General features: G+C 37.5%; 1 protein-coding gene across 5 annotated transcripts in view; it reads left to right on the forward strand.

The window, feature by feature from the left end:
- The window catches only part of KIAA0586 (KIAA0586 ortholog), a 133,375-nt gene extending 114,674 nt beyond the window's left edge, over positions 1-18,701 (forward strand). For all 5 annotated transcript variants that reach the window (XM_058567021.1, XM_058567024.1, XM_058567017.1 and 2 more), the window contains 2 exons: positions 11,492-11,548; positions 18,277-18,701. In XM_058567021.1, the coding sequence (XP_058423004.1) occupies positions 11,492-11,548; positions 18,277-18,428 (209 nt within the window). In that variant the 3' untranslated portion in view covers positions 18,429-18,701. The remainder of the gene's footprint in view (positions 1-11,491; positions 11,549-18,276) is intronic.
- Positions 18,702-26,743: the final 8,042 nt, after the last annotated feature.

The following is a 26,743-nucleotide window of genomic DNA, read 5'->3' on the forward strand; positions in this document are numbered from 1 at the left end:
GTAAAGATTAGATCAGGCAAGAATCATCAGTGAATGCTAAATGTAGAGCGAAATTTTAATGAGGAGCAAAGTATTTGCATGGTTTTAAAGTGTCTCCTCACAGATTTGTTTATTAGTTTAAAGGGAAAACGAAAGACAGTACCTTGATTGGGTGATCAGAATTAATATCAGCGTAGAGGGGCAGGTGAACATTATGTGCCTCTAGATGGGATGTCTAAGCAGGACACAACATCTCCTATATAATGTTCTGCCCAAAAGCTCATAACCTGAATGTAGTCATGGGGAAGTATCACATCAGCCTAAAACATGGGGAAAAGGAGAACAGTTGTGAATCTGGGTAGGTGGTATATGGGTGTTTTTTACACAGTTCTTACAACTTTTGTCCAACTTTGAAGTTATTTCCAAATAAAAAGCAAAACATTTTTAAAAGATATTGCTTTATTTAAAAAATAATGTCTGTGGCAATTTGCATTTCTACTAGTGTCAATTGAAAAATCATAAAGCAGGGTGATGAATAATGAAGGAAGCAAGGTGAAGTCCTCTCTGAAAGAGTGGCATTTGTACATACAATGAAATGAAGGAGGAAGTCTTGCACGTGTCTGGGGAAGAGTATTCTGTCTGGAAGGAGTGGGAAGAACGAAGGTTTTGAGGTGGGAATGAGCTGCTTGTGCCAAAGGAACAGTGAGAAGGTCAGTGTGGCTAGAGGAGAGTGTGCCAGGGGGCCGGTGGCGGGAAATGAGATATGAGATGGAGGTGGCAGATCATGTAGAGCCTGCAGGTTCTGGGAAGGAATTTGGATTTTATTCTGAGATAATTCTTATAATGAGAATCCTTTGGGAGGTTTGAGCAGGGAAATGACAAGCTATAATTTATATTTTTAAAAAAATCCCCCTGGCTGCTAGGTGGAGAGTAGACAAGAGGGAGACAATAGTGGAAGTAGGGAGGCCAACTGGAAGACTATTGCAGTGTTCCGAGTGAGAGATGATGGTGGCTTGGGCCCGGGTAGAGCTGTCAGAGTGGTCGGGTTCAGGCTAGTTATTGATGGTATACCTGATAGAGTTGCTGAAGAATGAGTTCATTTCAAAAATTATTTATTCAGTGGATTAGATGTGGAGTGTAATAGAAAGCAGAGTCAAGGGTTAATTACTCCTGAGTTTCTGGTCTGAAAGTTACTGGGCGAATGATGGTGCCATTTACTAAAATTAGGAAGAGTGTGGAGGAAATCAGTCATTCTGTGTAGGGCACGTAAAGTTAGAGAAGCCTATAGATCTCCAACTGAAGAAATGAAGTAGGCAGTTTGTTATTAGAGCTCAAGGAAGAGGTTGGGACTGGAGATATAAATTTGAGATTGACAGTGCGGATGCTCTGTAAAGCTGTGTGTGTGGAGGAGATCACCTTGGTACAGAAAGGGAAGAGAAGCATCCCAGGTTTAAGATCTCAGACACCTTCAAGATTAAAAGATAGAGAAAGGAGAGGGAGCCAGCAAAAGGGACGTTAGACCCAATAGATGATCATCCCATAGCATCAGAGAACAACTAGTTTGCTGTACATTTCATGGATGGAAAGCACTAATTGTTCTTTCTGACTTAACATTTGCCTCTCTGTAATGTCTCACTTACTGGTTCTAGTTCTATCCTATTGGGTGTTAGAAACAAGTCTTGCAATGGGACTATCTTTCAAGTATTTGATGACAGCAATCATAACCTAAAGTCTGCATATTATGTTCTCTTTACTATTGCTTATATGGTATTGTTTCCAAGCTCTTTTCTGGTTTGATCATGCTCTAGTCAATATATCTTGCATAGAGTTACTCTAGGACAGAACGCAGTCACTGCCAAGTATGGTAGATCTGTTTCTTCCCCCAAACCTACAATGATGAAACTAATATTTGTCAAATGCTTTACAGCTGACAAAGAACTCGCACATATTGTAGCTTTCATTCTCACCGCAAACTTGTGTATATGTAAAGATTTTTGTTGTTGTTCTTATTTGTATTATACAGATGAGAAAACTGCGACTCAGAGAGGTTAAGTAACCTCACTACTCTGTCTCAGTGTTCACAGAAGTTCTTAAAAACTGTGGCTTGATACTATGTTTTTCAGTGTTCTAATCAAACTGACCAAGATTTTTTTCAGCAACTTGATATCAAGCTAAGTTTCCTACCTTCTGTATTTGTGCAGTTGATTTTTTAAGCATAATACTCTTCAACCTTAATATTATCCTGAGAAGTTTCTCAACTGGTCTTCCTATATTCATCTTTGCTCCTTTATTGTCTATTATCCACTCAGAGCAATAGTGATCCTTTAGAAATATGAACCAGATCACGTGACTTCTTCTCAAAACCCTCCAAAGACTTCTTTTTGTACCAGAATAAAGTCCAGACTCGTCACTTGTGACCTAAAAGGTTCTGCATGATCTGGCCCTTGTCTTATTCTCTGAAATCATATCAAAATCTATTTATGAGATAAAAACTTGTTAAATGCAATTACTTGTTTTTTTCTAACAAAATGTATGCTGGTTGATATCTTTATATATGTGAGCACCCTACAAAAGTAGAAATGGGCAATTTCTGAAGAAGCATGTAAATAATTATCAATATGCCTAATAATAGAAATGATACCAATTCCTTTTTTCATGAGTTAACCCAACATCTAAGGAATACATTTACTGATAAATCCAACACAAACTACCTTTGTTAATCATTTTGTAAGAGAGTTGATTCTGTGTGTTGAGAAAAACTTTTAACCAACTTTTAACAGAATTGATTCATTGATGAGTGATGCATTTATCGTTAATTCCTCTTATGTAAGCCTTCAATAAATAACACTTTTTTGAAAGTTTTTCCTTTCCTACTTTTTACATGGGAATTCAGCTTAAGCACAAACTGATTTCTTGGATTTGATGATTAAATTTAGTGAAAACAGTCAGTTATCCAGCACTGTTGCCACAAGCTAATTTAGACTTTTAAATAAGTGTGTGTGAGTGTGTATGCATGTGCAGCAGGTTGCGGTGGGGGGGCAGGGGGGGAGGAAATGCCTATGGTTAGAAATGCTGTGGCTGCGTCAACCTACACACCAAGTTTTCACTCCATTTCTGTTTCTCTGGTGTACTTCAGAATTACCTTACAGGGGATGAAAGATCTAATGCAACAAGGAAGATGTCTTTAAGTGTTCGACCTCGGTTTTTAGGGTGGGAAGAGTCAGTAAAAATAAACTGGACAGTGCAGCAAATGCAAACACAAATGAGTTGTGTCTCATGTACCACAGTAATTTTCACAATTCCACAGATAGCATGTCTTCTCTTTTAAAACCTAATTATTATTTTTTTATTTTAAAAAGTACAAAACAAAATGGGGTCACTTAATTATAAAATATGTTCAAATATATGCATGAAAAATGCTGTTATTTTCAGAGTTTCCTTGATGGGCTAGCTCCTTATTCATCACCTAAGAATGGTGATTACAAATATAAAGCTTTCTTAGGTGTATTTTTAAATTAGTAGTAAATGCAGAGGCCCAAGCTGTGCTGGGATTTCCAGTGGGAAAAAATGCAGTTACCTCTGGATTATTTTAAGCTAGAATGCTACTTACTATCTTTGAAAATACTAAAACAAATTATTCTGTTGTGGAATACATACTTACATAAGTCTTTAAGTGAAATGTTATTGCCAAAAGGTGTCTTAAAAGCTAGTTGTTTATCTTTGTTCTACTTGTCAACTCAGAATGGACAGGCACTTTTTCTGTACTGAGCCTCATGCAATAAGGTTATGAAGAGTGCTGGCACTTTTTTTCCTGTGAATATAGTTGCAATCATACTGTCTCATCTAATGAAGTCAGAAAAAGTTATTTAGGTAGAAATGTAGTTCTCAGAGCCTGTGATTATTGCCTTTTGTGTCATCCTGCCTACATTGAAACAAATCAGACTTAGAAAGTCATGGAAATATTATGTTGGATATTTTCTAATTACTGTATCAGAATGATCAATCATTTTCTAAATTTGCCAGTGTCTTGAAATAACTTAGCCAATGTTCATGCACTTCACAGGAAACAGCACCAAATTAGTTTCTGTGTCCCCATATATTTCTCTTGGTGTCATGAAAGTATGTATTATATAAATGAAATATTTGCCTTTGGCAAAAAGGCCTGTACACCAAACTACAATTAATGAATACAAGAATTAGAAATCAAAACTTTGTTTAGTCTGAGGAAAAACAATTCTTTAAACTGTAACCACATGGCTGTTTCTTGTTTGCATCAACTCTGGGTGACTGTTACTGTCTTCTGTGAATTCTCTGGGGCAGGAGCCTGACTTTGTTGAATGAGCCGATTGTTTTCCTTTGTGCTGCCCATCTAGTAAGTTCCCATCTGGTTTGTATCAGACTATTTTCACAGCCAACAACTGCTGCCTTCTCTGTATCCTGACACTTCAGGGCCCCACGCTATCAAAGCACTGCTGCGATGGCCTTGCTGGCAGGGCTGTACAGCTGTGCCTCGCAGCTTGGAACTATTACCCGGAGTCGAGGGAACGTAGAACTTAGACTGGCCCTTAATCCCATTGGTGTCGTGTGTACAGTGAGCAGAAATCCACCCTCCTCTCTCCACCCTCTTGCCCCGAAACTTACTAGTCAACAGAAAATCTTTAAAGCTCTAAATTTTAGGATATGGAATGGTGTTATGCTTATTTTCTAGTGGCTTCCTGTATTGGAAAGGTCATTTTTCATTCTTTCACTCTTTTTCAAAAGTTACCAGGTCTGGCCTTGGGAAAGTGAACTGGTCACTATGTCACATTTAATTTTTGTTTCCAAATTTAGTTAGGAATGGCTAGATAAGATAAAACCCACAGTATAGGCTACCCAAATAATACAGTGTATTTTTAGTGATAGTCACAGGCCATAATTTGGGAGAAGTTTTCATATTTAGGAAGAATTTCCGTCTCAGAAAATGGATTTTCTGTGTGTAAATTTTAGAAACACTTAGGTTCAAACTGCTTTAGTAACTGTTAGGGAGGTACTTTGCCTTCAGCTTCATTAGCTATCAAATGTCATTTATAAGAATGTGATAATCGTGATTTTCTGTAACAATCTGTGGCCTCGTGGATTAAAGTTATAGGAGTTATTTTGAGTAAGAGTTATAGTTGAGTTTAAATGTAGTTATGATGTCATTGCCCTATAGACATAAACTGAAACAGCAAACATTTTTTTGTACCAAAAATAGAGAATTAAATGGCTTTTACAGAATGTATTAATATTTTGGAAATGCTTTTAAGATTAGTTAAAATGAGATTAGTTTGTGCTTTCCATTAAATTGAGTGGCTATTTGTTGCAGAGCATCAAGTATCCTAAGTAGTAAGTCTTATGAGAGTCAAACTAGAGCAACAACAACAAAAACTTGCCTTCTGCTTCTGAATAATTTCAGCTCACTGGTATTTCAAGATTTTAAGGAAAGCAGTAGAAAGGAATTTGTCTTTGTAGTCAGCAGTGTGGCCTATGACATAGCAGTAACTCTTCACTTGATGTTAAAGGCTACCTAGTAAGGTTAGTTATTTGGCTATTTCAATCATTGGAAAACAGTTCAAAACTATAAAGGAATCACTTTTTAACTGCAGAAACAAACCTATTTTTTTTTCAATTTCAACTTTTTATGGAAGTATAATATACATACAGAAAAGTACACGCATCATACTGAAAGAACTTTCATATCATACCCAGCTCAAGAAAGAGAACATTGCCAGCACCCCGAAGCACCCCCATGTTCCCTCTCAGTCACAACCTCCACTGCTGCAAGGATGACCACTATTCTGACTTCTAACAGCATAGATTAATTCTCTTGTTGTTGTACTTTAAATAAATACAATCATACAGAATGTATGGCTTCTTTCATGAGGCAAACCTATTGTAATTTTTAAGATTCTTTTAGTTTTCAAGCCATTATGGCGTGCTTTTATAAAGAATTATCTGAGAGGAATTTGTTTTAGTAGCTGTGTCACAGGCTGTTCAACCAACAGGAAGTGCAGTGTAGATAAAGTTGTCTACTAAAACATCGGGTCTCTCAGTTCTCAACCAAATTTTAATGCTGGAATGTCCCTCTAGACATTCCTGCCCCTAAAAGGCAGGAACTCTCTTTGTCATAACAGCACATAGCAATACATTCAAGCACTTAAATGGTTTTTAATGAGCTTTAATAATTAAATGTACATTATTGAAATAAATCATGGTCTGCATTCAGCATAGGTGGGTCATCTATTTTCTGAATTACCAATCAGTTTCTTGGCAGTTGAATATAAGCTTTTATGCTGCCAAGAAACTATTTCTGAAAATGCTATTATTGGAGGGAGTTGTACACCTATTAGATATGCAGCCAATGAGTTACTTAATCTGGCCAGATTATTTCTTTAAAAAGTGTTAACTTCTTTTTATATATTTTTAGCTACTCTAATAATATTTCTAATATCCTCCCTTTTTTTTTTGCAGTGAACTCAAATTAGTATGAGAGATCCCGCTATTCTGAATATTACTAGTTTTAGATTTCTTCTTATTAGATTTTGTTTCAAATTCTGGATGTCAACCATTTAAAACCTCTTCCTTTGTGGTTTAAAACGTTCATGTTTTGGTGGCCTTCATCTTTATATCCTTGTTTTTCAGTTAACAGCCCTATAGTACTATACAGTTTTTCTTAAATAATCTATAAAGAATTTGTCTAAAATAATCATATAACGATTTACAGATTTAAGTATTGCTATACTAGTGATTCTTACTGAATGTAATTTGAAAGAGAAAAATATAAACTTTCAAACCAAAAATAAAAATTTTTTAAATACAAGGGTACAAATGTCGTAAAGCCGAGATTCCTGTGCTTTTAAATTCCGCTTTTGAAATAGTACAACATGGCTTACTTTCAAATTGGCACCTTATAGCTACAAGCTTTTGAATGACCATTTAAAGTAAAAAGCTAAAGTATTGACATAAGGTGGGTGTTTAGAAGAAGTGTGCTGTACAAGTGGTATAATCCCGGTACCCCCGAGTGCCCTCACTTAAAGCTTTTTCAGAAGTATTCCTGCTTTCCCAGCCTTGGATTCTATTTCTAAATCTAAGATTACTTGTTTTTATTTTATGGTATCTTTAAACATTTAAATGAAGGTTAACACATTTACCTTTTGTGGTAAAGATAAAAGGATAAATTATATTCATAGGTAATTTTAGACTCAATTTTTAGTATTACCCACTCAGAATTTCCATAGAAATGTTAATAGAAATTTCTAGATCAAATATTTAGAAATGTTATCTTCTCATCCTTTGACTTAAATACCAATGAGTATTAAGTTTCTTCAATTTAAAACAGCAGGATGAAGAAGTGTCAGAATCAACAAAGTTCATAAGCAGTTTTCAAACCATGTTGGCCAGGGTGTGGGTTGTGTTGGCTGCTGTCATCCTCGCCTGTGGAGCACGGTACTCTCCCTCCAGGAAACCCACCAGCCAGCAGGGAGAATTGAGAGGCGGCTACTTGCTACAGGAATAAATGATGATAGTCAACTCTGATACTGACGTAGTGGCTTTTTTTACTGTCAGGAGAAATCAAGATTCTCCCCTAGTTTTGGGAGAGGAGAGTTATGTTTATAATAACAGCAACGACAATACGTACTAGCTCCCGTCTCTGTATCCTTCCCATATGTGATGTACTCTGCTAAGATCCTTAGTCAACTCAATTAGGTGTATGATAGTATTTTACATTTGAGGAACCTGAGGCTCAGAGAGGTTATGTATTTTGCCCAAGGTCACATAATTAATAAAAGACAGAGCTGGGAGTCAAACCAACTCCAACTCCGAAAGCAAAGGCTATGCTCCTAAACATTATACTACGTTTCCTTCCTTGATGAATTTTTTAAAAAGTAGAACAGATAATTTCTGATTGTTCTTATAGGTCTCAGTATCTGAAGACACATCTTAGGAGAAGAGTATGAAAAAGTTGGGAGGGAGGAAAGAACTGTTTGCTATGGGTTGTAGTCCCTACTATGAATTTGCGACATGGATTTCTTTGTCAGTTAACCTTTCTGAATCTTGATTTCCTTATTAATAAGGATAAGATGATTTCTGAGATCCCTTGTAGCTCTACTGCTATAATATTTGATCAGTATTTTTTCTTTTTCTTAAAAACTCTCCCTGTCAAAGAATATTTTGAAAAGATTGCCTAACAAGAATGATTTCTTTTTCAATTGGGAAAAGTTAGCAAATAATCACAGGCTAAATAAAAATAGAACTACCATTTATTGATGCCTGCTCTGTAGGCACTGCTCTAAGTTATTTACATGTATCATCTGTTAATGATCGTAAAAAACCTATGAGGTGGAAGAGGGAAGTGAAGCTCAGAGTGGTGGTATTTCACACGTGGTGGTATTTCCCAGGCCTCAAGGCTGGTGTGTTGGCACTGTGATCTGCGTTCAGACAGCGTAGCTTCCAAGTCTGTGCTCTGAGCCACCAGCTTACAGCTGCCTCTCTAATAGAATGTCCGGTTTGTCATTTACTTGAAAAAATTTGTTTATCTTACATAACAAAGTATAGAATGCATAGAAAAGATGGTTTTTTTCCCTAAAAAATGATCATAGTAGTATATCTATCTGACATAAAGGTTTCAGAAACATTGTTCAGCTAGATATTTCTTGATCAACTTTATACAAAGAACTGAATTTGGCATCTTAGGGAAAACGAAGAAGGATAATGGAGGGAAACCATTTATTTTCTTGTCCTTTAAGAAAATCCAGCATTGCAGGAATTTTACTTCAGCCTATGTGGTTTCTTAAGACACATCTTAAAAACAATAACAGATTTTGTATGTTATTTCAATTTGGATGTTTTCAGTAATAATGTAGCTTTGTTGGATATAAAGAGATGACTAAACTGTGCTTTGAATTTGTAGTAATGAAATAGTTGTCATTTTTTGAGTTAAAATTCATTTTTTTTTTGTGAGGAAGATCGGCCCTGAGCTAACATCTGCCAATTCTCTTCTTTTTTTTTTTTTTTTGCCGAGGAAGACTGGCCCTGGGCTAACATCCATGCCCATCTTCCTCTACTTTATATGGGACGCCGCCACAGCATGGCTTGACAAGTGGTCCGTCGATGCGTGCCTGGGATCCGAACCGGCGAACCCTAGGCCGCCGAAGCAGAGCACGTGCACTTAACTGCTTGCACCACTAGGCCAGCCCCTAAAATTCATTTTTTTAATAAAGCAGAAATAAGCTATTGTTTTTGAAAGTTTCAGGAAAATATTTTTATTAAGCAAGGACTCTGAATATTAGAGAAAACATGCTCCATTTTTTATTGCAAAGAAAATGAAGTATTTAAAATTCACATTTAGGTTGTTATGAATTTAAAAGAGTGTTTCTTTGTAGCAGCCAATCCCTTTTGGGGGATACACCGCCTTTGGAGTGTGGCCCTATCAGAATAGAAGGGAGCCCCTGTTAGCTTGAAAAAGCCCCCAAAGTGATTCAGACTTTTTCCTCTCCCCACCCGAGCTCTCTGTTGAAAATCACTGGTTTAGAAAGAAAAAGTTTCACAGCTCCTTTCTCCAAAGCCATCCAGGTATGATATATATAGTACCTTCTTAAAGAGAAAAAGAGGAAGGCAATTGAAGAAGAAGAGGAAAAGAAAAATTACCAGGAACAGAAGAAGAATTCGAGTTACACAAATGGAACATTGGCCAATAGAAGTGGTATAATGGTAAAAGGCAGAGAGCTCAATTAGTTGTTAGCCTTTAAAATCCCTTATATTTGAGGTGGAACAGGAGCATTAGTTGAAAGATTTTCTCACTACTGTCAGTCTGCTGTGTAGGTTTTGTCTTTCCAATTAGGATTGAGACAATGTCTTACTCTTCTTTGTGGTCTTCACAACACCTAGTATAATAATGTTGGACACATAAAAGTTACTTAAAAAAATTTTTTTTATGGAACCCTAGTTAGACCTAAGGTGGGTTTTCTTTCCTTAGTGTCCACTCAGTTTTGTTTGGTATGAAAGGGGATGGTGTTGCTTATTTCTTACCACAACACAATAGATAAGTCTGAATTCTGGGCTTTGAAGCACCCACTTCAGAGAAGACTGCCACTAAATTATAATTGCTACAAACAATGGTTCTTCAATGAAACGGGCCTCTGCGATGGTGCTGATGCCTTCATTTCCACGTTTGTGCTCCAGGTGTGTGCAGAATCTGAAAGGCGGCTCTAATAAGCCAGGGGCAAGCAGTGCCTTCTCTCCCTAACTCTGAAACTTAGAGGCAGAGTAGGAGGTGAACATAGATAGCGTTTAATAGTAACATCATAGTAAGCACTTTTAACGCCTTTAAAGATTATTAAAAAACAATATCCAAGTCAGATGTTCAATTTTGGTTTATTTGTAGATTATCAATGTGTAAGTAACTTGTATTCGCCCACAATCTTACTCTTATAAAACTATATTTTCTTTTAAAACTATTCTTAAGCTTTAATTTTTTTCTTCATTGATCTGTATTGCATTTAATTTTTATTTTTCCTACGGTATAACTACAATAGTTTAACATGAATGTTTGTCACCAGTGAGAATATATTGCTTGGTTTAATGAATGTATAAAGCTTAAAATCACGTTCATTTAATTATCTTCAAGTTCCCCTGAAATTTTTGTGAAATAAAGGACTTTTGAGAGATGACTGACTTTTATCTTAGAGAAAATCTGAGAATACTGATTATACCATATTATAAATGTTTTCCAAATCATTATGCCCTAAGAATTTGTTTGAAACAATCAATGGTTATTGACAGGGATTGACTGACTGTATTTCAGAGCACAGGTTAACAGCGTGCCATCAACAGGGGCGTACGCCTTTGGCCTCAGGGTATCTTGTTGGCCTGAGAACTATCTGTACTGCAGGTTTCTCCCTTCGGTTAACTTTTCTCTGCTTCATAATTCTCTAGCCATAAGAAGAGTTTCTCCCCCAGCCTATTTCATTTGAATATTAAAATTTGGCTTTGGTTTAACAGTGCAGTGCTCCTCTGTGCTCCCAGACAACTGTATTGGTTGTCACATAGATTGTGTTGGGCAGTATGCCCCAGGCCGGCCTGGGGAGAAGGGAAATTCTAAATTTCTTTTTGCAGTGATTAAATCCTTAAGCAAGACAATCTGTGAAAACTTTTAGCCTTGGAAGAAATGGCCCGAGTTTCTTTTATTTAATACAAATTTCAAATTCTCTCATGATCCTTTGCTTCCCCGTTTCCCTAATCTTTGAGGCATAAAGATAATAATCTATTAGGTAAAGTATTATTCTGTTGACGGTCATTAAAATTCAGCTGTTTAACTTCCTTCTTTCTATTAAGGCCGCTAGATCAGGCTTCTATTTGCCTGGTTTTATGAGAGTAGCTGTGGGAGTGCATTTGGTTTGTGTTCCTTTTAGTGACTAAGAAGGAGTCTTGATTATTTCTATGCTTAACTGACTTTCTTGTGGAAAAATTGTTTTAACTCTAGTTTCTTCACCAGGTGAAATGGATCGGACACAAATTGAGCCCAATCTGTACCTCACATCTGTATTTACAGGTAAGACTTTTACTTTAAAAGTTGTTGAACTTGGATTTTTTATTTCCTATGACTTCTTTCTTGTAATAATCAGCACAGTAGAGATAGTAATTCCAATTTTTTATTCTTCTAAAATATCTGTAAACTCACACCAGCTATAGAACTCACTTCGTGCACTAAACTCAACTCGCCAGAAGTTAGGGGACAGAAAAAAAAATCTATGATTTCCCTTTGGAAAGTTTATAAAATGTTGAATTAAAAGGCTGCAGGTGTGGTATTCAGAGCACCGAGGATAGAACTCAAGATAATTCCATCTGGGGGAGGTTATTTGCTGGGGCAGGACAGTGTTTAAACTTTGAAGTCAGTTTTAAACAAAGTGAAGCAGCTGGAACCTGGCATAAGAAGAAACAAATCTTTCACATTAGCTATTGGTTTTTAGAGGAAAAAAGAATTGGAGTTGTTTTTACAGGTGCTGATACATTTATTCTTTCTATAGGAACTGCTTCATTTTTGTCTTAAATTATAAATTTTAAAATAAGCATTTGTCAACTCACTTAAAAACAGAAGCAATAGTAAACAAAAAATGTAATAGGATTTTTATGTCTAAAACATATTTTGGGATAAGACTAGTAACATTTTAAGTCACTCTTTTAAATATGAAAGTAAGGAAAGAAATGTTTAATAGTGACTAATTCTGGGAAGCAGAGGCAAATAAAATATTACGTACTATACTTAACATCAAATGACCAAGCACCTTCTTCATCAAGACTTGTCATATTTGTTCCCAAGCCCTGAAGCTATGATATTGCAAAATCTGCAGGGCTGGGTTAAGTATGTGAAGAGAACTGAGTACAGCAGAAGAGTTTCGCAGCTGCTTAAACAAGGAATTAAAGCTAGAGTAGATAAGCCCAGGGTGGACAGGAAGAATGCTTCAAGAACTCAGTAAAACACAGCTGAAATCCTGTAACATTTTCATAGACAGCTGCGCAGCAACTGCATTGCTGGAACTCAGGGCTGATTTTAAAGACAAGTATCTGGTCAGCGTGAATCTAAGCAAGCTGTTAGCCATGAGGACCCACAGACTCTCCAGGTAGAAACAAATCAGTTGGGTTCAGCAATCATTTCAAGGCCTGCTGTGTGTCTACCATTATGCTACAACTTTGTAGAATGCAAGGGTAGATAAGACAAAGTTGCTGTCCTCGTGGAGCATGTATTGAAAAGGAACAACAGACCCACAAGCAAATAACGCCAATACAAGATGGTAAGGTCACAGATACTTATCGTGTACCTACTGTACTAGTCACACAGAAGACAAAGACCATACATCCTAGTCCATGCTCTTAAGGAATTTACTGTCCAGTGGAAGTGACAGACACAAAACAAATAATTACAGTGAGCTTGGTGAATGCTGCAGTAGAGTTGCCTTCGGAGAATAAGGCATCCACAGTTCACAGGAGAGGAGCCCTCCTGTATTCCACCTCTCCTGCTGGAAGAACAACTCACAGGATGGGATTCACTTGCACATGGGACTGGGATATCCTTTAAGTCAATGGTTCTTAAATATTTGGGGGCCACAGACTCCTTAAAGCACTGAGAGCTATGACTACGTCTCCCTCCCAAACTGTACTTACGGGAAAATAATTTGCTTAACGTTTCAGGGTATTCACAGATCCCTGGTCACACATCCATGGACTCTGGATAAGATCCTTCATGTGCTTGGATTAAAGATTGTTACATTTGTTTCCTTTTAATTCTATTTTAAATGTGCAGTTTATAAGAAACCAGTCTTTATCTGCATGTAGAAAAACCCAAATCCAGGCAATTTAAAGTCGTTGTACTATCTGTTCATCATCTCATAGAAGAAGAGCACAAATTCATCTATATGGCCTGGGCCACGTGCAGTTAACCTGCATGAGGCGTCGGAGATGCTGTACTCTTCTGTGAAGCTACCCAGGAAGCTTTCTTCTTTTCTCTGTTTGTCTCATGTTGTTTTAGGAGAGAATGTTTGGATTCCTCTCAGTTTGCAAATAAGTTATATAATAATGGGTTACCAAGTGTTTGAGGATTAGAGTCAGAATCTAAAACCTGCTTATGAAATAGATTATCTAAACCTAAAAAACTTTTAGTGATGTATATTTTGGAAAATATACATATAATATATAGGCAAAATCTTAAATGGATATTAAAAATCCCATATTATTACTTGTATTACTTAGAATAAATTAGTTTTAGCTTTTCTGTTGCTTAATCTTATAAATCCAACATCAAAGAACTGAAAACAAATATTTTTAATGAATTTTAAATATTTTTAAAGCAAAAAAAATTTGAATTTCGAATGTCTAAAAAAATATATTAGAATACGTCTTAGGAGCCTTCAAATGCATGGTCCCACTGGATGGCACCCCCGGCTTAAATGCATGCCAGATTAAATGACTCACAGCAAACCCGTGGAATCAAGGAATAGTCTCTTTTTTTAAACAAACCGGAAAACAGCCGTTGAAACAATTACATCATAGAGTAATGACATGATTGTGGAAATTAAAAAAGTCAAACTTGAAAAGCATCAAACTACATTTAATAGAGGTAGAAAATTTATGTTTACTTTAATGATGATTTATTAAGATATATCTTTTCTTTAAAAAAAATTAAGCTCTGTGAGGACCATAACTGGATATGAATGTTACTCTTTTGCCTGTTAACAGTAATCAAAGGGATGCTATTTTTTAATGTTCCCAGTCTAAACAGTTCTCTTTTAAAGTTCTAACACTGTGACTGTTTAGCTCGTATAAATGAACACTTCAAAAAGTCTTCCCAAAATGTACTTAACAAACACCTTTAGTTGAGATGGGGCATTTTATCGACATAACTCGTTGATTAAAACACAATTACTAGAGTTAAAAGTAGCATAATTATTTGGAGGCCTTCTAGGGCTGTGGGTTTTTTCCTTAGTGCATTTCAGTGAAACATTCTTATCCCCCTCTCTAAAGTCATGCCTTCGGCAGCCCACCCTGAGGATCGTGGCCTCTTGGGATAGCGCCTTTCCAGTTACATAAAAGTAAGAGCTAACTTGTGTTGAGTGCTTTCTGCATGCCCGTACTGTACAGAACACTTGATATGCATTATCTCATTTAATCCTCACAAAACCCTCTGAGGTAGGTTCTCTTATCTTTATTTTATAGATGAGGAAACTAGGATTTAGAGAAGTTGCATAACTTTCCCCAAATCTCTTCTCACTCACTATCCCTCTTAGCCCTTACCTCCTTTTCTTTATAGCGCTTACCACCTCCTGACATATTATATGTTTATTTCCTTACTTGTTTGTCATTTACCCCCTACACCCAACTGGAATGTGATGTCAGTGAGATTGGAGCCTTTGTTTTCTTCTCTGCTGAAATCTGCAGAGGCTAGAACTGTGCCTGGCACAGAGTAGGTGTTCAGTTGATACTTGTTGAGTGAATAGATGGATGAGCCCAGCTCTGCCCTATTCCAGAATCCATGCTGTTATCCCCCCTATACCCCCACCCTGCCCTATACTCCCTCCCACACAGAAGCCTCCTCCTGACAGTGTGGATGGGACCATTCTCAAGTGACTGGCCAGTAAACCTCATTTGGACCCTAGACTTGACCTATCGTAAAGGAACTTGTACTTGAAGCTTCATCACTGCTCCTCTCCTTAGCCGTTCCTACCGTTACATACCACTACTTAAATGGAATTTCTCTCAACCACCTTTAAAAGTAATAACTCTTTATTGTGGATAGTTAAGGTATTTGGTATAGGGCAAAGAGCAGTGAGTTGTGGTCTCAGCTCTACCAGTTATGAATTAGACGAATTAGGCTAGACTCTTTTTTGAAAACCATCTCTTACCTTGTGTGACTCTTCACTCTTGGGTCTCTTCTTACTTATCTCTCTGGCACTTCCCTTTGTTTTCCTTTATTTTCTCTTTGTTCACCTTTTTTTGTCCTTCCCTTCACCTTTCTTGATCATCATTTCTCTTCTCAGTCTATTTTCTCTTGCTAGGTGATCACTGTTCTCATTGCTCTCATTATTATATCTGTGTAGATTACTGGTAATTCTATATCTCTAAAACTGCCTTGCAGTCTTTGACATCTTTGACTCCAGTTGCCTACTGGAAAAGTCCATTCACGCATCTTGCAGGTATTCAAATTCATCAAGTATATAACTGATCCCAGTATCTCCTCATCTCCCTATACCACCATAGCCTCAAGCTTGTTTGTGTTCTTATTACTGCCTATTCAGTCAACTAAACCTGCCATTTCAGAGCCATACTCGATTCTTTATAAGACTGAGTCTTCCTCCAAAATATCTTGAACCTATTTTGTGTGCCAAGGATCATCATTTTTTGCACGGACTGTTTCCATAGATCCCTCTTCTCTCTCCTTATTTCCCACATGGCTATTAGAATTCTCTTTTATAAAATGCATTTGCTCACATTACTCCTCTGTTCAGAATCTTTTGTGACTCATCATTGTTTACAGAACTTGACCCTGACCTTCCTTTAGGGCATTGTCTCTCTCATCATTCCTCTTAGCCAATCAATACTTTGATATCAGAAGACTCAGAATTCCCTTAACATACTAACTTTATCTTGACTTTATTTTGTTGTTGTCTTCATTGCCTTCCACATATTTTAAGTCCAAGCTCAACTGCTACTTCTGCCTCATTTGAACTAAGTATTCCTGTACATGTTTATCTCCCTAAGTTTTGAGCTTCTTGAAGATGAGGACTGTTTTCTTTCATCTGTGTATCCTCTCAGTGCCATCTTAGCTCCATACAGGCAGTAGGCTTGAATCGATGTTTAGTTAGTAAGCATATGCTTCTAGAAAAGCCCACTTTAATGTCTCTGTGCCTCAGTTACCTTCTCTGTCTCTCAAAATTACTATTAGGATGAGATAAGATGGTGGGGAAAGATCTTTGCAAAATTTTAATTGCTGCACAAATATAAGACAATAACTATAAGAAATAGCATAACTTTACAGTAATTGAATTTACTATGTTCCTTGAGACTTGGAAACCTCTTCAAGATCCAAAAAGAAAGTTATAGCGCTTGTTACATCATTGAGCAATTTGATCAGTAACTTAATGCACATAGTAGAAAATGAAGGTACCTATAAAGCAGTTTTGTGAAATTAGCAGAGAAAAGAAGAATATCTGGTATCAGCGTAGTTTTTGACAATATGTGAGTAACTCAAGGAATGGATTTTTCTTAATAATCGGGGGAAGGTAACATTGAATTGATTTTATGGGTTGAAAATTAATTTTGCTCTCAGCCTTAGTTATGCCCTGCGTTAGTTTTTATTGACAAGCTCAGCTCTGATTTTAAATACTTCTCTTGGTTATTTTGTGTACTTGGCATCGTGGCTTTGTAAAATGTGAGAATATTTAAATAATGCTTATGTCTTATAAGGATTTTTTTTAAAAAGCAGTTCTTATTGTTTCTTAATTTTAGTTTCTATCATATCTTGACAGAGCTAAATTTCAAAAAGTTTTTTCCTATTTAAAATATTTATTCTTAAGACATAAGAATTGCTTTCTTCTTAAAGGATTATAGTGTAGTATTACAGTTTGTGATGTTGCTAAAATGATGCCAAATCTTATTTCCCTTCCCTCTTTTATTAAAAAAAGAAATTGATTCAAGTAGCAAAAAGGAACGGTACAAGATTAAAATAGTCTGTTAGACTTCCTAATATGAAAGGAATTTGCCTTTCACAAGTATTCTGATCTTCTTGGACAGCTGTGATTGAGTCATCATTGAAATCTCCAGAACTGTCAGCTTTTACTGTGGTCCCTTATAGGGACTGAATGGAAAATTCCATTCTATTACTGTGGAAACTACTTTAAAAATATAAAGGAGTTTTAGAAAATTACTGTGATTCTTGACTCAGAGATGTCTTTAAGATTGTTTAAGATAATTTGGTTTTAAGATGCTTATTATTATGTATATAGTAAAACATGAAATTTGAAATGAGGATTTTTGTGATCTTAAATAATACCAAGTTGATGTTCTTTATATTCTTAGGCAATGTGCTTTAAACTTAGAGGAGTGAATTAGAGGACAGGCAGGTAAATAGACTTATATAGTCAACTCTGGGTTTTTTAACCTATTAATGAAGTCTTCATCACAAACTGCCTTCCCTTCTCAGTCTTACCTAGCATTTATCATCTGTCCTACAGCTTTTGGCACTTGTATACTCTCAGTCCATTCAGGCTGCTATAACAAAATGCTGCAGAAATAAACAACAGATTTATTTCTCACGGTTCTGGAAGCTGGAAGTCCAAGATCAAGGCATGTCTTCCTGGTTCATAGCCAGCACCTTCTTGCTGTGTCCTCACGTGGTGAAGGGGCTAACAAGCTCTCTGGGGCCTCTTTTTTAAGGACACTAATCCCATTCACGAGGGCTCCACCCTCATGACCCAAGCACCCTCCAGAGGCCACACCTCCTAATACCATCACACCAGGCATTAGGATTTCAATACATGAATTTTAGGGGGACAGAAACGTTCAGATAATAGTGTATACTTTTTAAATGTTGTCTCTAATTGTCTAGGGGTAGGAGTAGAAAGGGGGAAGGATGTATTTTATCTTTGTGACAAGTTCTGAGCACCTTGAGAAAAGAAATTACCATGTGTGCAACTCTTATTTTGATCCCTCGTATTACCTAGGAAAGTTCAAAGCCTGTAGATACCCTGGGTCCACTTGTGCAGCTGAATGAGTTTCTCTTTGTTTCAGGCGGTAAAGCAGTACCACTCTTCACTTCTCAGGCGTCACCTGCCAAGATGTCTGTGACGCTGCCCTCAGTGAACCTGGAGGAGAGCTCTCAGTCCCAGAGCGTCAGCACCATCCAGGGGCACACGGAGTCCTCAGGAACAGATACCTTCTGAATGAGAAGTGAGAGCCAGGACAATATTCGTGCCACTGGTTTTTGAGGTCATTTTTCTCTGGCATAAAACCATCTCTCAGACTATTTTGGTCTTTGAGCATATTCTGAAAAATGATTTCTAATTTTTTATTAAAATGAAAAGCATAATTTAGGTAAAATTTTTAAATAAAATGATTTAAATGTAAATTATCATCAGTCTGTCTGTGTTATTTCTTAGAATCCTGAGGCAGCATGGGATAGCGGAAAGGGCGTGACTTTTGACATCTAAGAATTTATTCTACAGATATAATTACCTGTACATAGTTATGAGATTATGTTCCTCAGGTTATTCATTCCAAATTTTCTATAACAGCAATCTAATGCCTGTCAGTAAAGGACTGATTAAAAAAGTGATGGTATATCTGTACAATGGAATACGATGTGGTACAAAAAAGAATTTAAAAATGTTTATGTCTTGATATGGAATTGTCTCTGAGATATATTGTTAAGTGAAAAAAGCCATGTGCAAAATAGTGTGTGAATTATGCTACCATTGTTTAAAATGGGGTGGAGAGGAATCCAAATATATGGTGTATACACACACACATGCTTATGTACATATATTTGCTTAGGTCTGCATTAAATCTCTTTGGAAGGGTAAACAAGAAACTGCTAACTTGTTCTGCAGGGAGGGAGTTGAGTGGCAGGTGAGAGAGAGGCTGAGTGATAGGAGTCAAGGATGACTGTAGCTACTGTGTATTTGAATGACAGTTGTGACTGGAAAAAATTATGAGTGAGGTTAATTTTTTATATACCTTATAAACCTTTATACTTTATAGACCTGTGAAACATGTCACCTTTCAAGGCATAAATACATAAAATTAAAAGAAAATAAAAACATGGCTTTGTAATCAGACACATGTAGGTTGTAATTCCAGTTCCTTCACCTACTTGCTCTGTGATAGGGGCAAATAAACCCCCCATCACGCTGCCTGGGTAAAGGAGTTTAATACTTGGTTTGCAGGATAATGGGGATTATCGATCATGTTGGGGTGGTGCCCAGCACAGTGCCTGGCACCAGATAAGTGCTCTATAAATGGTGGGTGTCGTTATCTTGAGGGATGTAAGCCTCTTACACTAGAGGGTGAGCACATGAGAAGAAGGGCAGCTTAGCATTAGCAAAAAAATTTATCTCCCTGAAAAATTTTTTCTGTCACAACTAAAGTTCAAACACACAGTAACTATAGTCAACCTTGACTTTTCTCAGCATTTTTCTAGGTTATTTAGTGAGTCTCAGCCCTGGCTGCACATTAAATGAACCTCTGGGAGCTTTGAAAGCGCCTGGGTTCCATATCTAGGGATTCCAATTTAATTGATCTGGGATGGGTCCCAGGCATTGGTATTAAAAAAGTAAAAAGACCTTCCCAGATGATTTTAGCTTGCACTAAAGGTTGAGAATTACTGAAGAGCAATTTAGAATTCCTTGACCTTCAAGGGCCCGTTGCCCAGGGAACTTAGGAAGAGTCTGAGGATTTCTTCTCACTGAAGATAGAAGCTACAGGAGCCTTGGACAGTCAGAGAAGTGTCAGGCTTCCACGCGTGCTTCCTCATGTCACAGCTCCTCGAGCTTTTCTCAGGTATTTGGTTACTGAGATGCTTTAGGTTTCACTTGAGAACCTATTTTTCTTTGCTATGGCCTTTCAGATGGGTCTGCTTGTAATAGTTCCCATTAAAAAAGTAGAAGAAAAATGCTGTTCTCTGAGTCATAATTTGTTTTTGATGTTCATTTACAAGTCTCTGGATAGTGTGAAAGCTGGGAAATGTTTCCAAGCGGTGCTTCATTTTAAACATTGCCCCCACTGGGTTCTGGTTTTCAGAGCTTTTTCTGTTTGGGAAAAATATTTCTTAATTTTAGTGAAAGCTTTTTATTAAAGGTGTTGGTAGGTTTTTTTTCCCCTAAACATAAAAAGTCTGCCTTTTCCAATTTTAGGATAGAAGTGTAATCTTTGGTTTGTTCCCTTCCTTGTGCACTTGACCTTGTCAAGATCCAGGCTGTTCCTGTTGTTGGGCTTACATGCCTTAGCACCAGGGTAACAGGTATTTAAAATGTTCCTTTGGTATAAATCCTAAAATAAATTTGCTCTTTGTGCACATTAATAGGATCTTAAATAAATGTTTTTATTTTCAGAAGATGATTATGTCAGTATATTTCTTATCACTTGCATATTTCTGATCTCTTAATAATTTTTCTTTCTAAATACTAAACATATATTTAGATCAGTTTTATGGTTTTTGTATTAAAACTCAGAACACTTTTCTATAAAAAAATAAATAAAATAGCATTTCTTAGTTCATGGTGGATTACCACCCCCAATACAAGAATAATTCTACAGTTGAAACATTTTTAAAAAATTTAGAGAAAAAAACATTTCTTAAAACATCTGTAAAAAAATGCCCTGATGCTATCATTTCCTTATGGATGAGTAACTTGAACAGTAATGGAGAGTAGAATCCTTAGTATTTCTGTGATGTTACTGAGAAGAAACCCACTGAAGTATTCTTTTCTACCATCATCCATATGTGTATCTGTTTATCAAAATTAACTCTGAAGGGCATTGGGCGTACAGTGTGCTGCGGATACCTATGGGTCAGGCTGGGCGGCCATGGCAGGATTTCCCATTCTCCCCGCTTTGGTCATCTGCCTCTCCCGGATAATGAAGGTTGACCACAGGGAATTCTGTCTCTTCCTCGTATAGAATCATCATTTGGTCATCAAACATTAGTTGCATAGTAGTTTTAAAGACTCTCTTAAAGATGCATTGGAGAAAAAGAAACAGAATTATTATAGAAATCCCATCATTATAGTTTAGAAAACTTCAGGAAGCCAGTTTTTTATTTGACCTAGTCCATGCCAGGAGAATAGATTCCATGTCTCAGGCCGTCACACCTTTGAGAGTAATCAGCCTGTGTCTGTATTTTTTAAAGGTATTTTTTCTTCATGTACTAAAGTGCTTACCTAGAAACAATAGGAAATATTAGCCAGAATGTAGATGTCCCCCTGTGAAGCCAATAAGCATTGTAAAGCCATGTGATGGTCTAGTAATTACCAAGAGAGCAAGCAAACCAAAGCTCTTTTGCTGGGTCTTTATAGTGTGAATGGTCTCACTTATAATTTCAACCATAGTGAGGGATAAGTTACTGATATATCTCTTAAATTCAGGGACCCCTAACCAAGGTAAAGACCCTGGAGCAAATCAATAGACTCTTCTAACTTCTCCTGGGAGGTCGCTCCTGTGAGTTCTCTGAAGAGACCCAGATGGTGAGACTGAACAGGATTTAAAAATCTTCAAAGGAGCTGGTAAGGAGTCCTAGGAATACTTCTTGGTATGCATAGAGGTCACAGATAAAGAGCAGGCCTAGTGCTGCACAGTTGATATGATCTGTATGTAAAGACTTGAAAGTGTATATCTTTTTCCCTGAATTATTATGACAAACAGTAATAACTAATTCAGTTGCCATTTTGTAGCTTGCTTTTCCTGAACAGCCATTTTTCCTTTTTATTTTTTACAAGGTGTTACATTAGGAGTAAGTATTAAGTTGTAATATAGGAGGTATTTCTACCATCAGCATAGTTGTATAGAATTTCTAGGTAACCTTGGTCAGTATTTTTATTTCCTTTGGTCATATTCCTCAATAGTTGCATGGATTATGAAAATACCATAGACGCCCAGGATTATTTAAAAAGATGATTGGGTTGATTTTTCTCTCTGGATAAAATATTGGCCACATGTATTTCTGTATAATTATAATTATGTCTGAGTCTAGAGATGTTTGTTTCATGTTCTGAAGTATAGAGGAGATGTTCAGAGCATGTCCATGACAGGGTTGTTTGCTAGCATTGAGCAGAGGTATTCCCATGATTTGAGTGACCCCTGGAGTTGGAAATGGGTAACAGGTCCAGCAAGAGATCAGCTTAGAAGATGAGGCCATGGTCTGACTCATTAGAAACAAGGTAGAGGAAATGGGTTTTGTTTCAATAAAGGAAGAGGAAAAAATGAGGAAAAGTAGACTCATAGAAAACACAGAGAACATTAACAATCATACAAAGAAGTCAGTCAGTTTGGGCATAACAAAAAGTTCTGTTTTTGTTTCAAATGTCTTGGGTGGAATTTGCACTTCTGAAGTTGTCTGCTTGATCTGAAGGTCTCTGATGAGCTGTGCCTTGAAGCCATCTGCTTCTGGAGGCTTCTTTGGTTAGCTTCAACTTGCAGTCACTCATAGGAGTGGAAGTCCATTGGTCTGAGTTGGAAGTTCATTTTCATTATGACATATTAAACCCCGTGTGGACTGTTGTAGCTATTGTCAAGAAGACCTGAAATGGCTCCTTTCAATAATGTTCTAAAGCATTTTTGCATCTGTATCACTTAGCATTTTCTGCAAAACACCCCAAAACTAGGTGGCTTAAAATAACCGTTTATTTATTCATGATTCTGTGGATGAGCAATTTGGCTGGGCTCTACTGGGACAGCTTTGTTCTGCTCTTCATGATGTTGTCTGGCCTTACACGTGCATTAACAGTCAATTGGTAGTTGATGACCTCATTCACATGTCCGGTGGTTGCTGCCTATTGGCAGGGCAATGGAGGTAACTGGGCCATGTGCCTCATCATCTAGCAGGCTAGCCCAAGCTCATTCACATGATGTTGGTTGAAGGTTCCTAAGAGCAGCAAGAGAGGGCAAGCTCCAGTATGCAAGCAGTTTTCAAGCCTCTACCTATGTCATGTTGTCAATACCTTGTTGGCCAAGGCAAGTCACATGTCAAGCCCAGACTCAAAGAATAGAGGAATAGACTTCATCTCTTGATGGAAAGATATGCAAAGTCACATGCAAAGGAGCATGCATATGGGATGGGAAGAATTTGTGGCCATTTTTACAACTTAACACACACTGGTATCTTTTCTAGTGAACCTGGTCACCGAGTTAGAAGTCATATAAAGGTTTGGACGATGTCTCCTTTGGAAAGGTGGCTTGTACATGGTGGGCATTGGATAGTACACTAGATTAGCTTCTGACAGCGTTTAGCTAGATCTGCCTGCAACAAAATACAGTGATTGGTGGAGTTATTCCCAGTCACATAGGACGTCCTGTAACGATGTCCTAGAGAGAAAATCTGTACGAGCTCTGAGGAGGTGATCGTGTGGCCATTAACACTAGTGACAAAACGTTAGGTTAAGGCACATTAAGGATTTTTGATAGTTTAGAACTGGGGTCAGCAAATTTTCTCAATAAAGGGACGGATAGTAAATGTTACATAGGCTTTGCAGGCCACATATGGTCTCTGTCACATATACCATATTCTCCTCCTCCTCTTTTTTTTTTGTGAACTTTTAAAATACGTTAGAAACATTTTTTTAGCTCTTGGACCATATGAAAACAGTCTGCAGGCCAGATTTGTCCCACGGGCTGTAGCTTGCCAACCACTGATCGGGGCAGTTTTAGCGTCAGTGTCTCGTTTGTTCTTTCTACCTTTCCTGAAAGGAGAGTCAAGTTTTTGTGTTGGGACAGAAACCCTGCAGAGTTCCTATTCGACTGTTACAGTGAAATGGGTTCCACAGTCACTGGATTGGAAAGGAGGAATTCTTGTGTTGGGAACACAAAGTTTAGCAGTGTTTTCCTTCTGTAACATCTGTAGCTTTTCATCAAGGAGTGGGTTTAATCCATCCTGAAAACTTACAGACTATTGATGATATGTATCTGTAGCCTAAAGACTTGGGTAGTTGTATGAAATCCATTTGTAAATGTTCGAAGGGCCTTGAGAAGGATTTCTGTATTTTGTCTGCCGTCTCAGGTTTACGGGGGTTATGTTAGGATAGGTAAGACATGATTCTGCCACTTCCTGGTCAAATTTTTAAACAAGTTTTCATTATTTATCTACTGTGGAACTTAATTTGATTCTTTCATGATGCAAAAAATCATGGGGCAATGTAATTAGCGTCTGTTGGCTGGATCGTGGTACTCTTGAGCAGCTGTCAGGAGATTGTCAGAACCCGTCTTTATGGAGAAAATGTCCCTGAAGTTGCCAGTGTTGTTTTTCAGAAAGTTGGATTGATTGTTATGAGCCAATTATAGCCAGTCTAAATTCAGCCAGTTTTCCTTCCAAGTTTGGTGGGGTTAGACATCAATTTGTTGGAACTCATAGTGGGGTAATAAAAGCTGCTTGCTTAGTATGTGAGTTAGTGAGGATATTTGTTGGTTTCTGGGGGGATATATTGTTTCTGAGTGTCTGCCTTAACTGATATGTATTCTTCAATATTGAATAGCTTTTAGAAAATCATTAATATCTTTACCATTTTTGATCAGGGTACCTTAAGAAGTCAAAAATCCCCATTGTTTCCATAGCATCCCAAAGTTATGGACAATTCCAAATTCATATCTACTCTCTGTTTAATTTTTACCATGTCTTCTTTTGCCAGAGTGCAAGATCAAGTCAGAGTGACTAGTGCATCCTCTTGGGCCGGTTGAACATCAGGCAACGAGCAGATTTGGGAGCTGTGTGTCCAGTGCAACAGTGTGTCCTGCACAGGAAATGCCTTTGTCATTTTTAAGATAAGAGCCATCTACAAATAGTGTTAAATCAGGATTGACTACGATTTGACCTGGGCATTCTCATGTGTGCAGTTTTTACTTTTTGCTAAAGTATATAATTTATACGGAAAAGTACTAATCATGGAGAGGTCAGTGAATTTTCACATATGTGTATACATACCTGTGTAACTACCTCCCTGATAGTACGTGTCTCAGCACCTCAGAAGGTTTCTTTATGCCCCCTTCCCAGTCAAAACACACCTTCCTTGTCCAGAGGTAACCACCGTTCTGACTTCCATCACCATCCGTTAGTTTTGCTTGCACGTAAGTGGAATCCTACAGTATATTGTCATTTCTTTTTGGCTTTTGTGCATTATAATGTCTGTGAGATTCATAAATGGTTTTGCATATATCAATAGTTTGTTATTTTTTATTGCCCTGTGTCATTCCTTTGTATAAATATTCTATAATTAATTTATCCATTTTATTGTTGGTGGACATTTGGGTTGTTGCCACTCTTTGTTATGAATCAAGTTGCTATGGATATTATTGTATATTTATTCTAGTGGACAGATGTGCTCATTTCTCTTGGGTATATGCTGGGTAATAGGGTAGGCATTGGTTTAGCTTTAGTAGGACCTAGGCATTCTGTTTTTTGTTTTTTTTTTTTTAAAGAGACTTAAGATTCATATGAACCAAATATAATATGTGGTAAGATTTTTTTTTTGAGGAGAAGGATTGGCCCTGAGCTAACATCTGTTGCCAATTTTAATCTTCTTTTTTCTCCCCAAAGCCCCAGTACATAGTTGTATATCCTAGTTGTAGGTCCTTCTAGTTCTTCTGTGTGGGATGCTGCCTTGCCATGGCTTGATGAGTGGTGCGTTGGTCTGTGCCCAGGATCTGAACCAGCGAACTCCGGGCCACTGAAGCAGAGCACGTCAACTTAACCGCTGCCCCACGGGGCTGGCCTGGACCTAGGCATTCTTAATCCCCAAGGTACCACTAAACAGTCATGGATTCCTCTTCATCTAGAAGGAGAAGTAGGTGGTGGGATTAAAATGTGAGTGATGTTAAATTGTGGTATGCGAAGTGAACTGTAGAAGGATTTCATAACCAGTACCGCAGCTGACAGAGAAAAACTGAGTGTTGCCTAGAAGTACCAGGGATTGCACAGCAGCACACAGAATGCAGAGTTAGTGCAGAAGGAAGCAGTCACCAGCCTAGAGCAGAAGCTTTGATCAGTTAGCTGCTGCTGCCCCCATATGCAGGCAGGGAGGGTATGTTGTCGCTACCAAATCAAGAGATTTGTTCAGATAGGCAACAAGCTTCTAGTGTGAACCTCTCTGCTGAATTAACACTCCTGTTAGGCAGCCTTGTTTTTCCTGAACTATTAGAAGGGTTTGGCACAGATGTGAGTATGCAAAGTGTAGAGTTGCTGCGGGGAACTTCTACCTTCTTATCCTGGGGGGAGGGGTTCTGGGGTCATGTCTTCGTAAGCTCTTGTAACAGAATCCTGAAAATCCTCTCATTTGTCTTTGAGTTTGGGGCCTCAAATATAATGAAATAGTTTTTATTTTGGAGGAGGACAGAGAGTGTCTGCCTATGGACAGATCATGACCAAAATCATGTAGTTTCAAATTCCGTTATTTGTAGCTATGTAGTTACAGATTTTCTATTAGGTAGACCAAAATTATGTGGAGCTATAATTTTCTCTAGATACTTTATGTCCCTTTCCTGCCAATTTTATTGAAAG

This window comes from Diceros bicornis, chromosome 24, assembly GCF_020826845.1.
Source record: "Diceros bicornis minor isolate mBicDic1 chromosome 24, mDicBic1.mat.cur, whole genome shotgun sequence".
Lineage (NCBI taxonomy): Eukaryota > Metazoa > Chordata > Mammalia > Perissodactyla > Rhinocerotidae > Diceros > Diceros bicornis.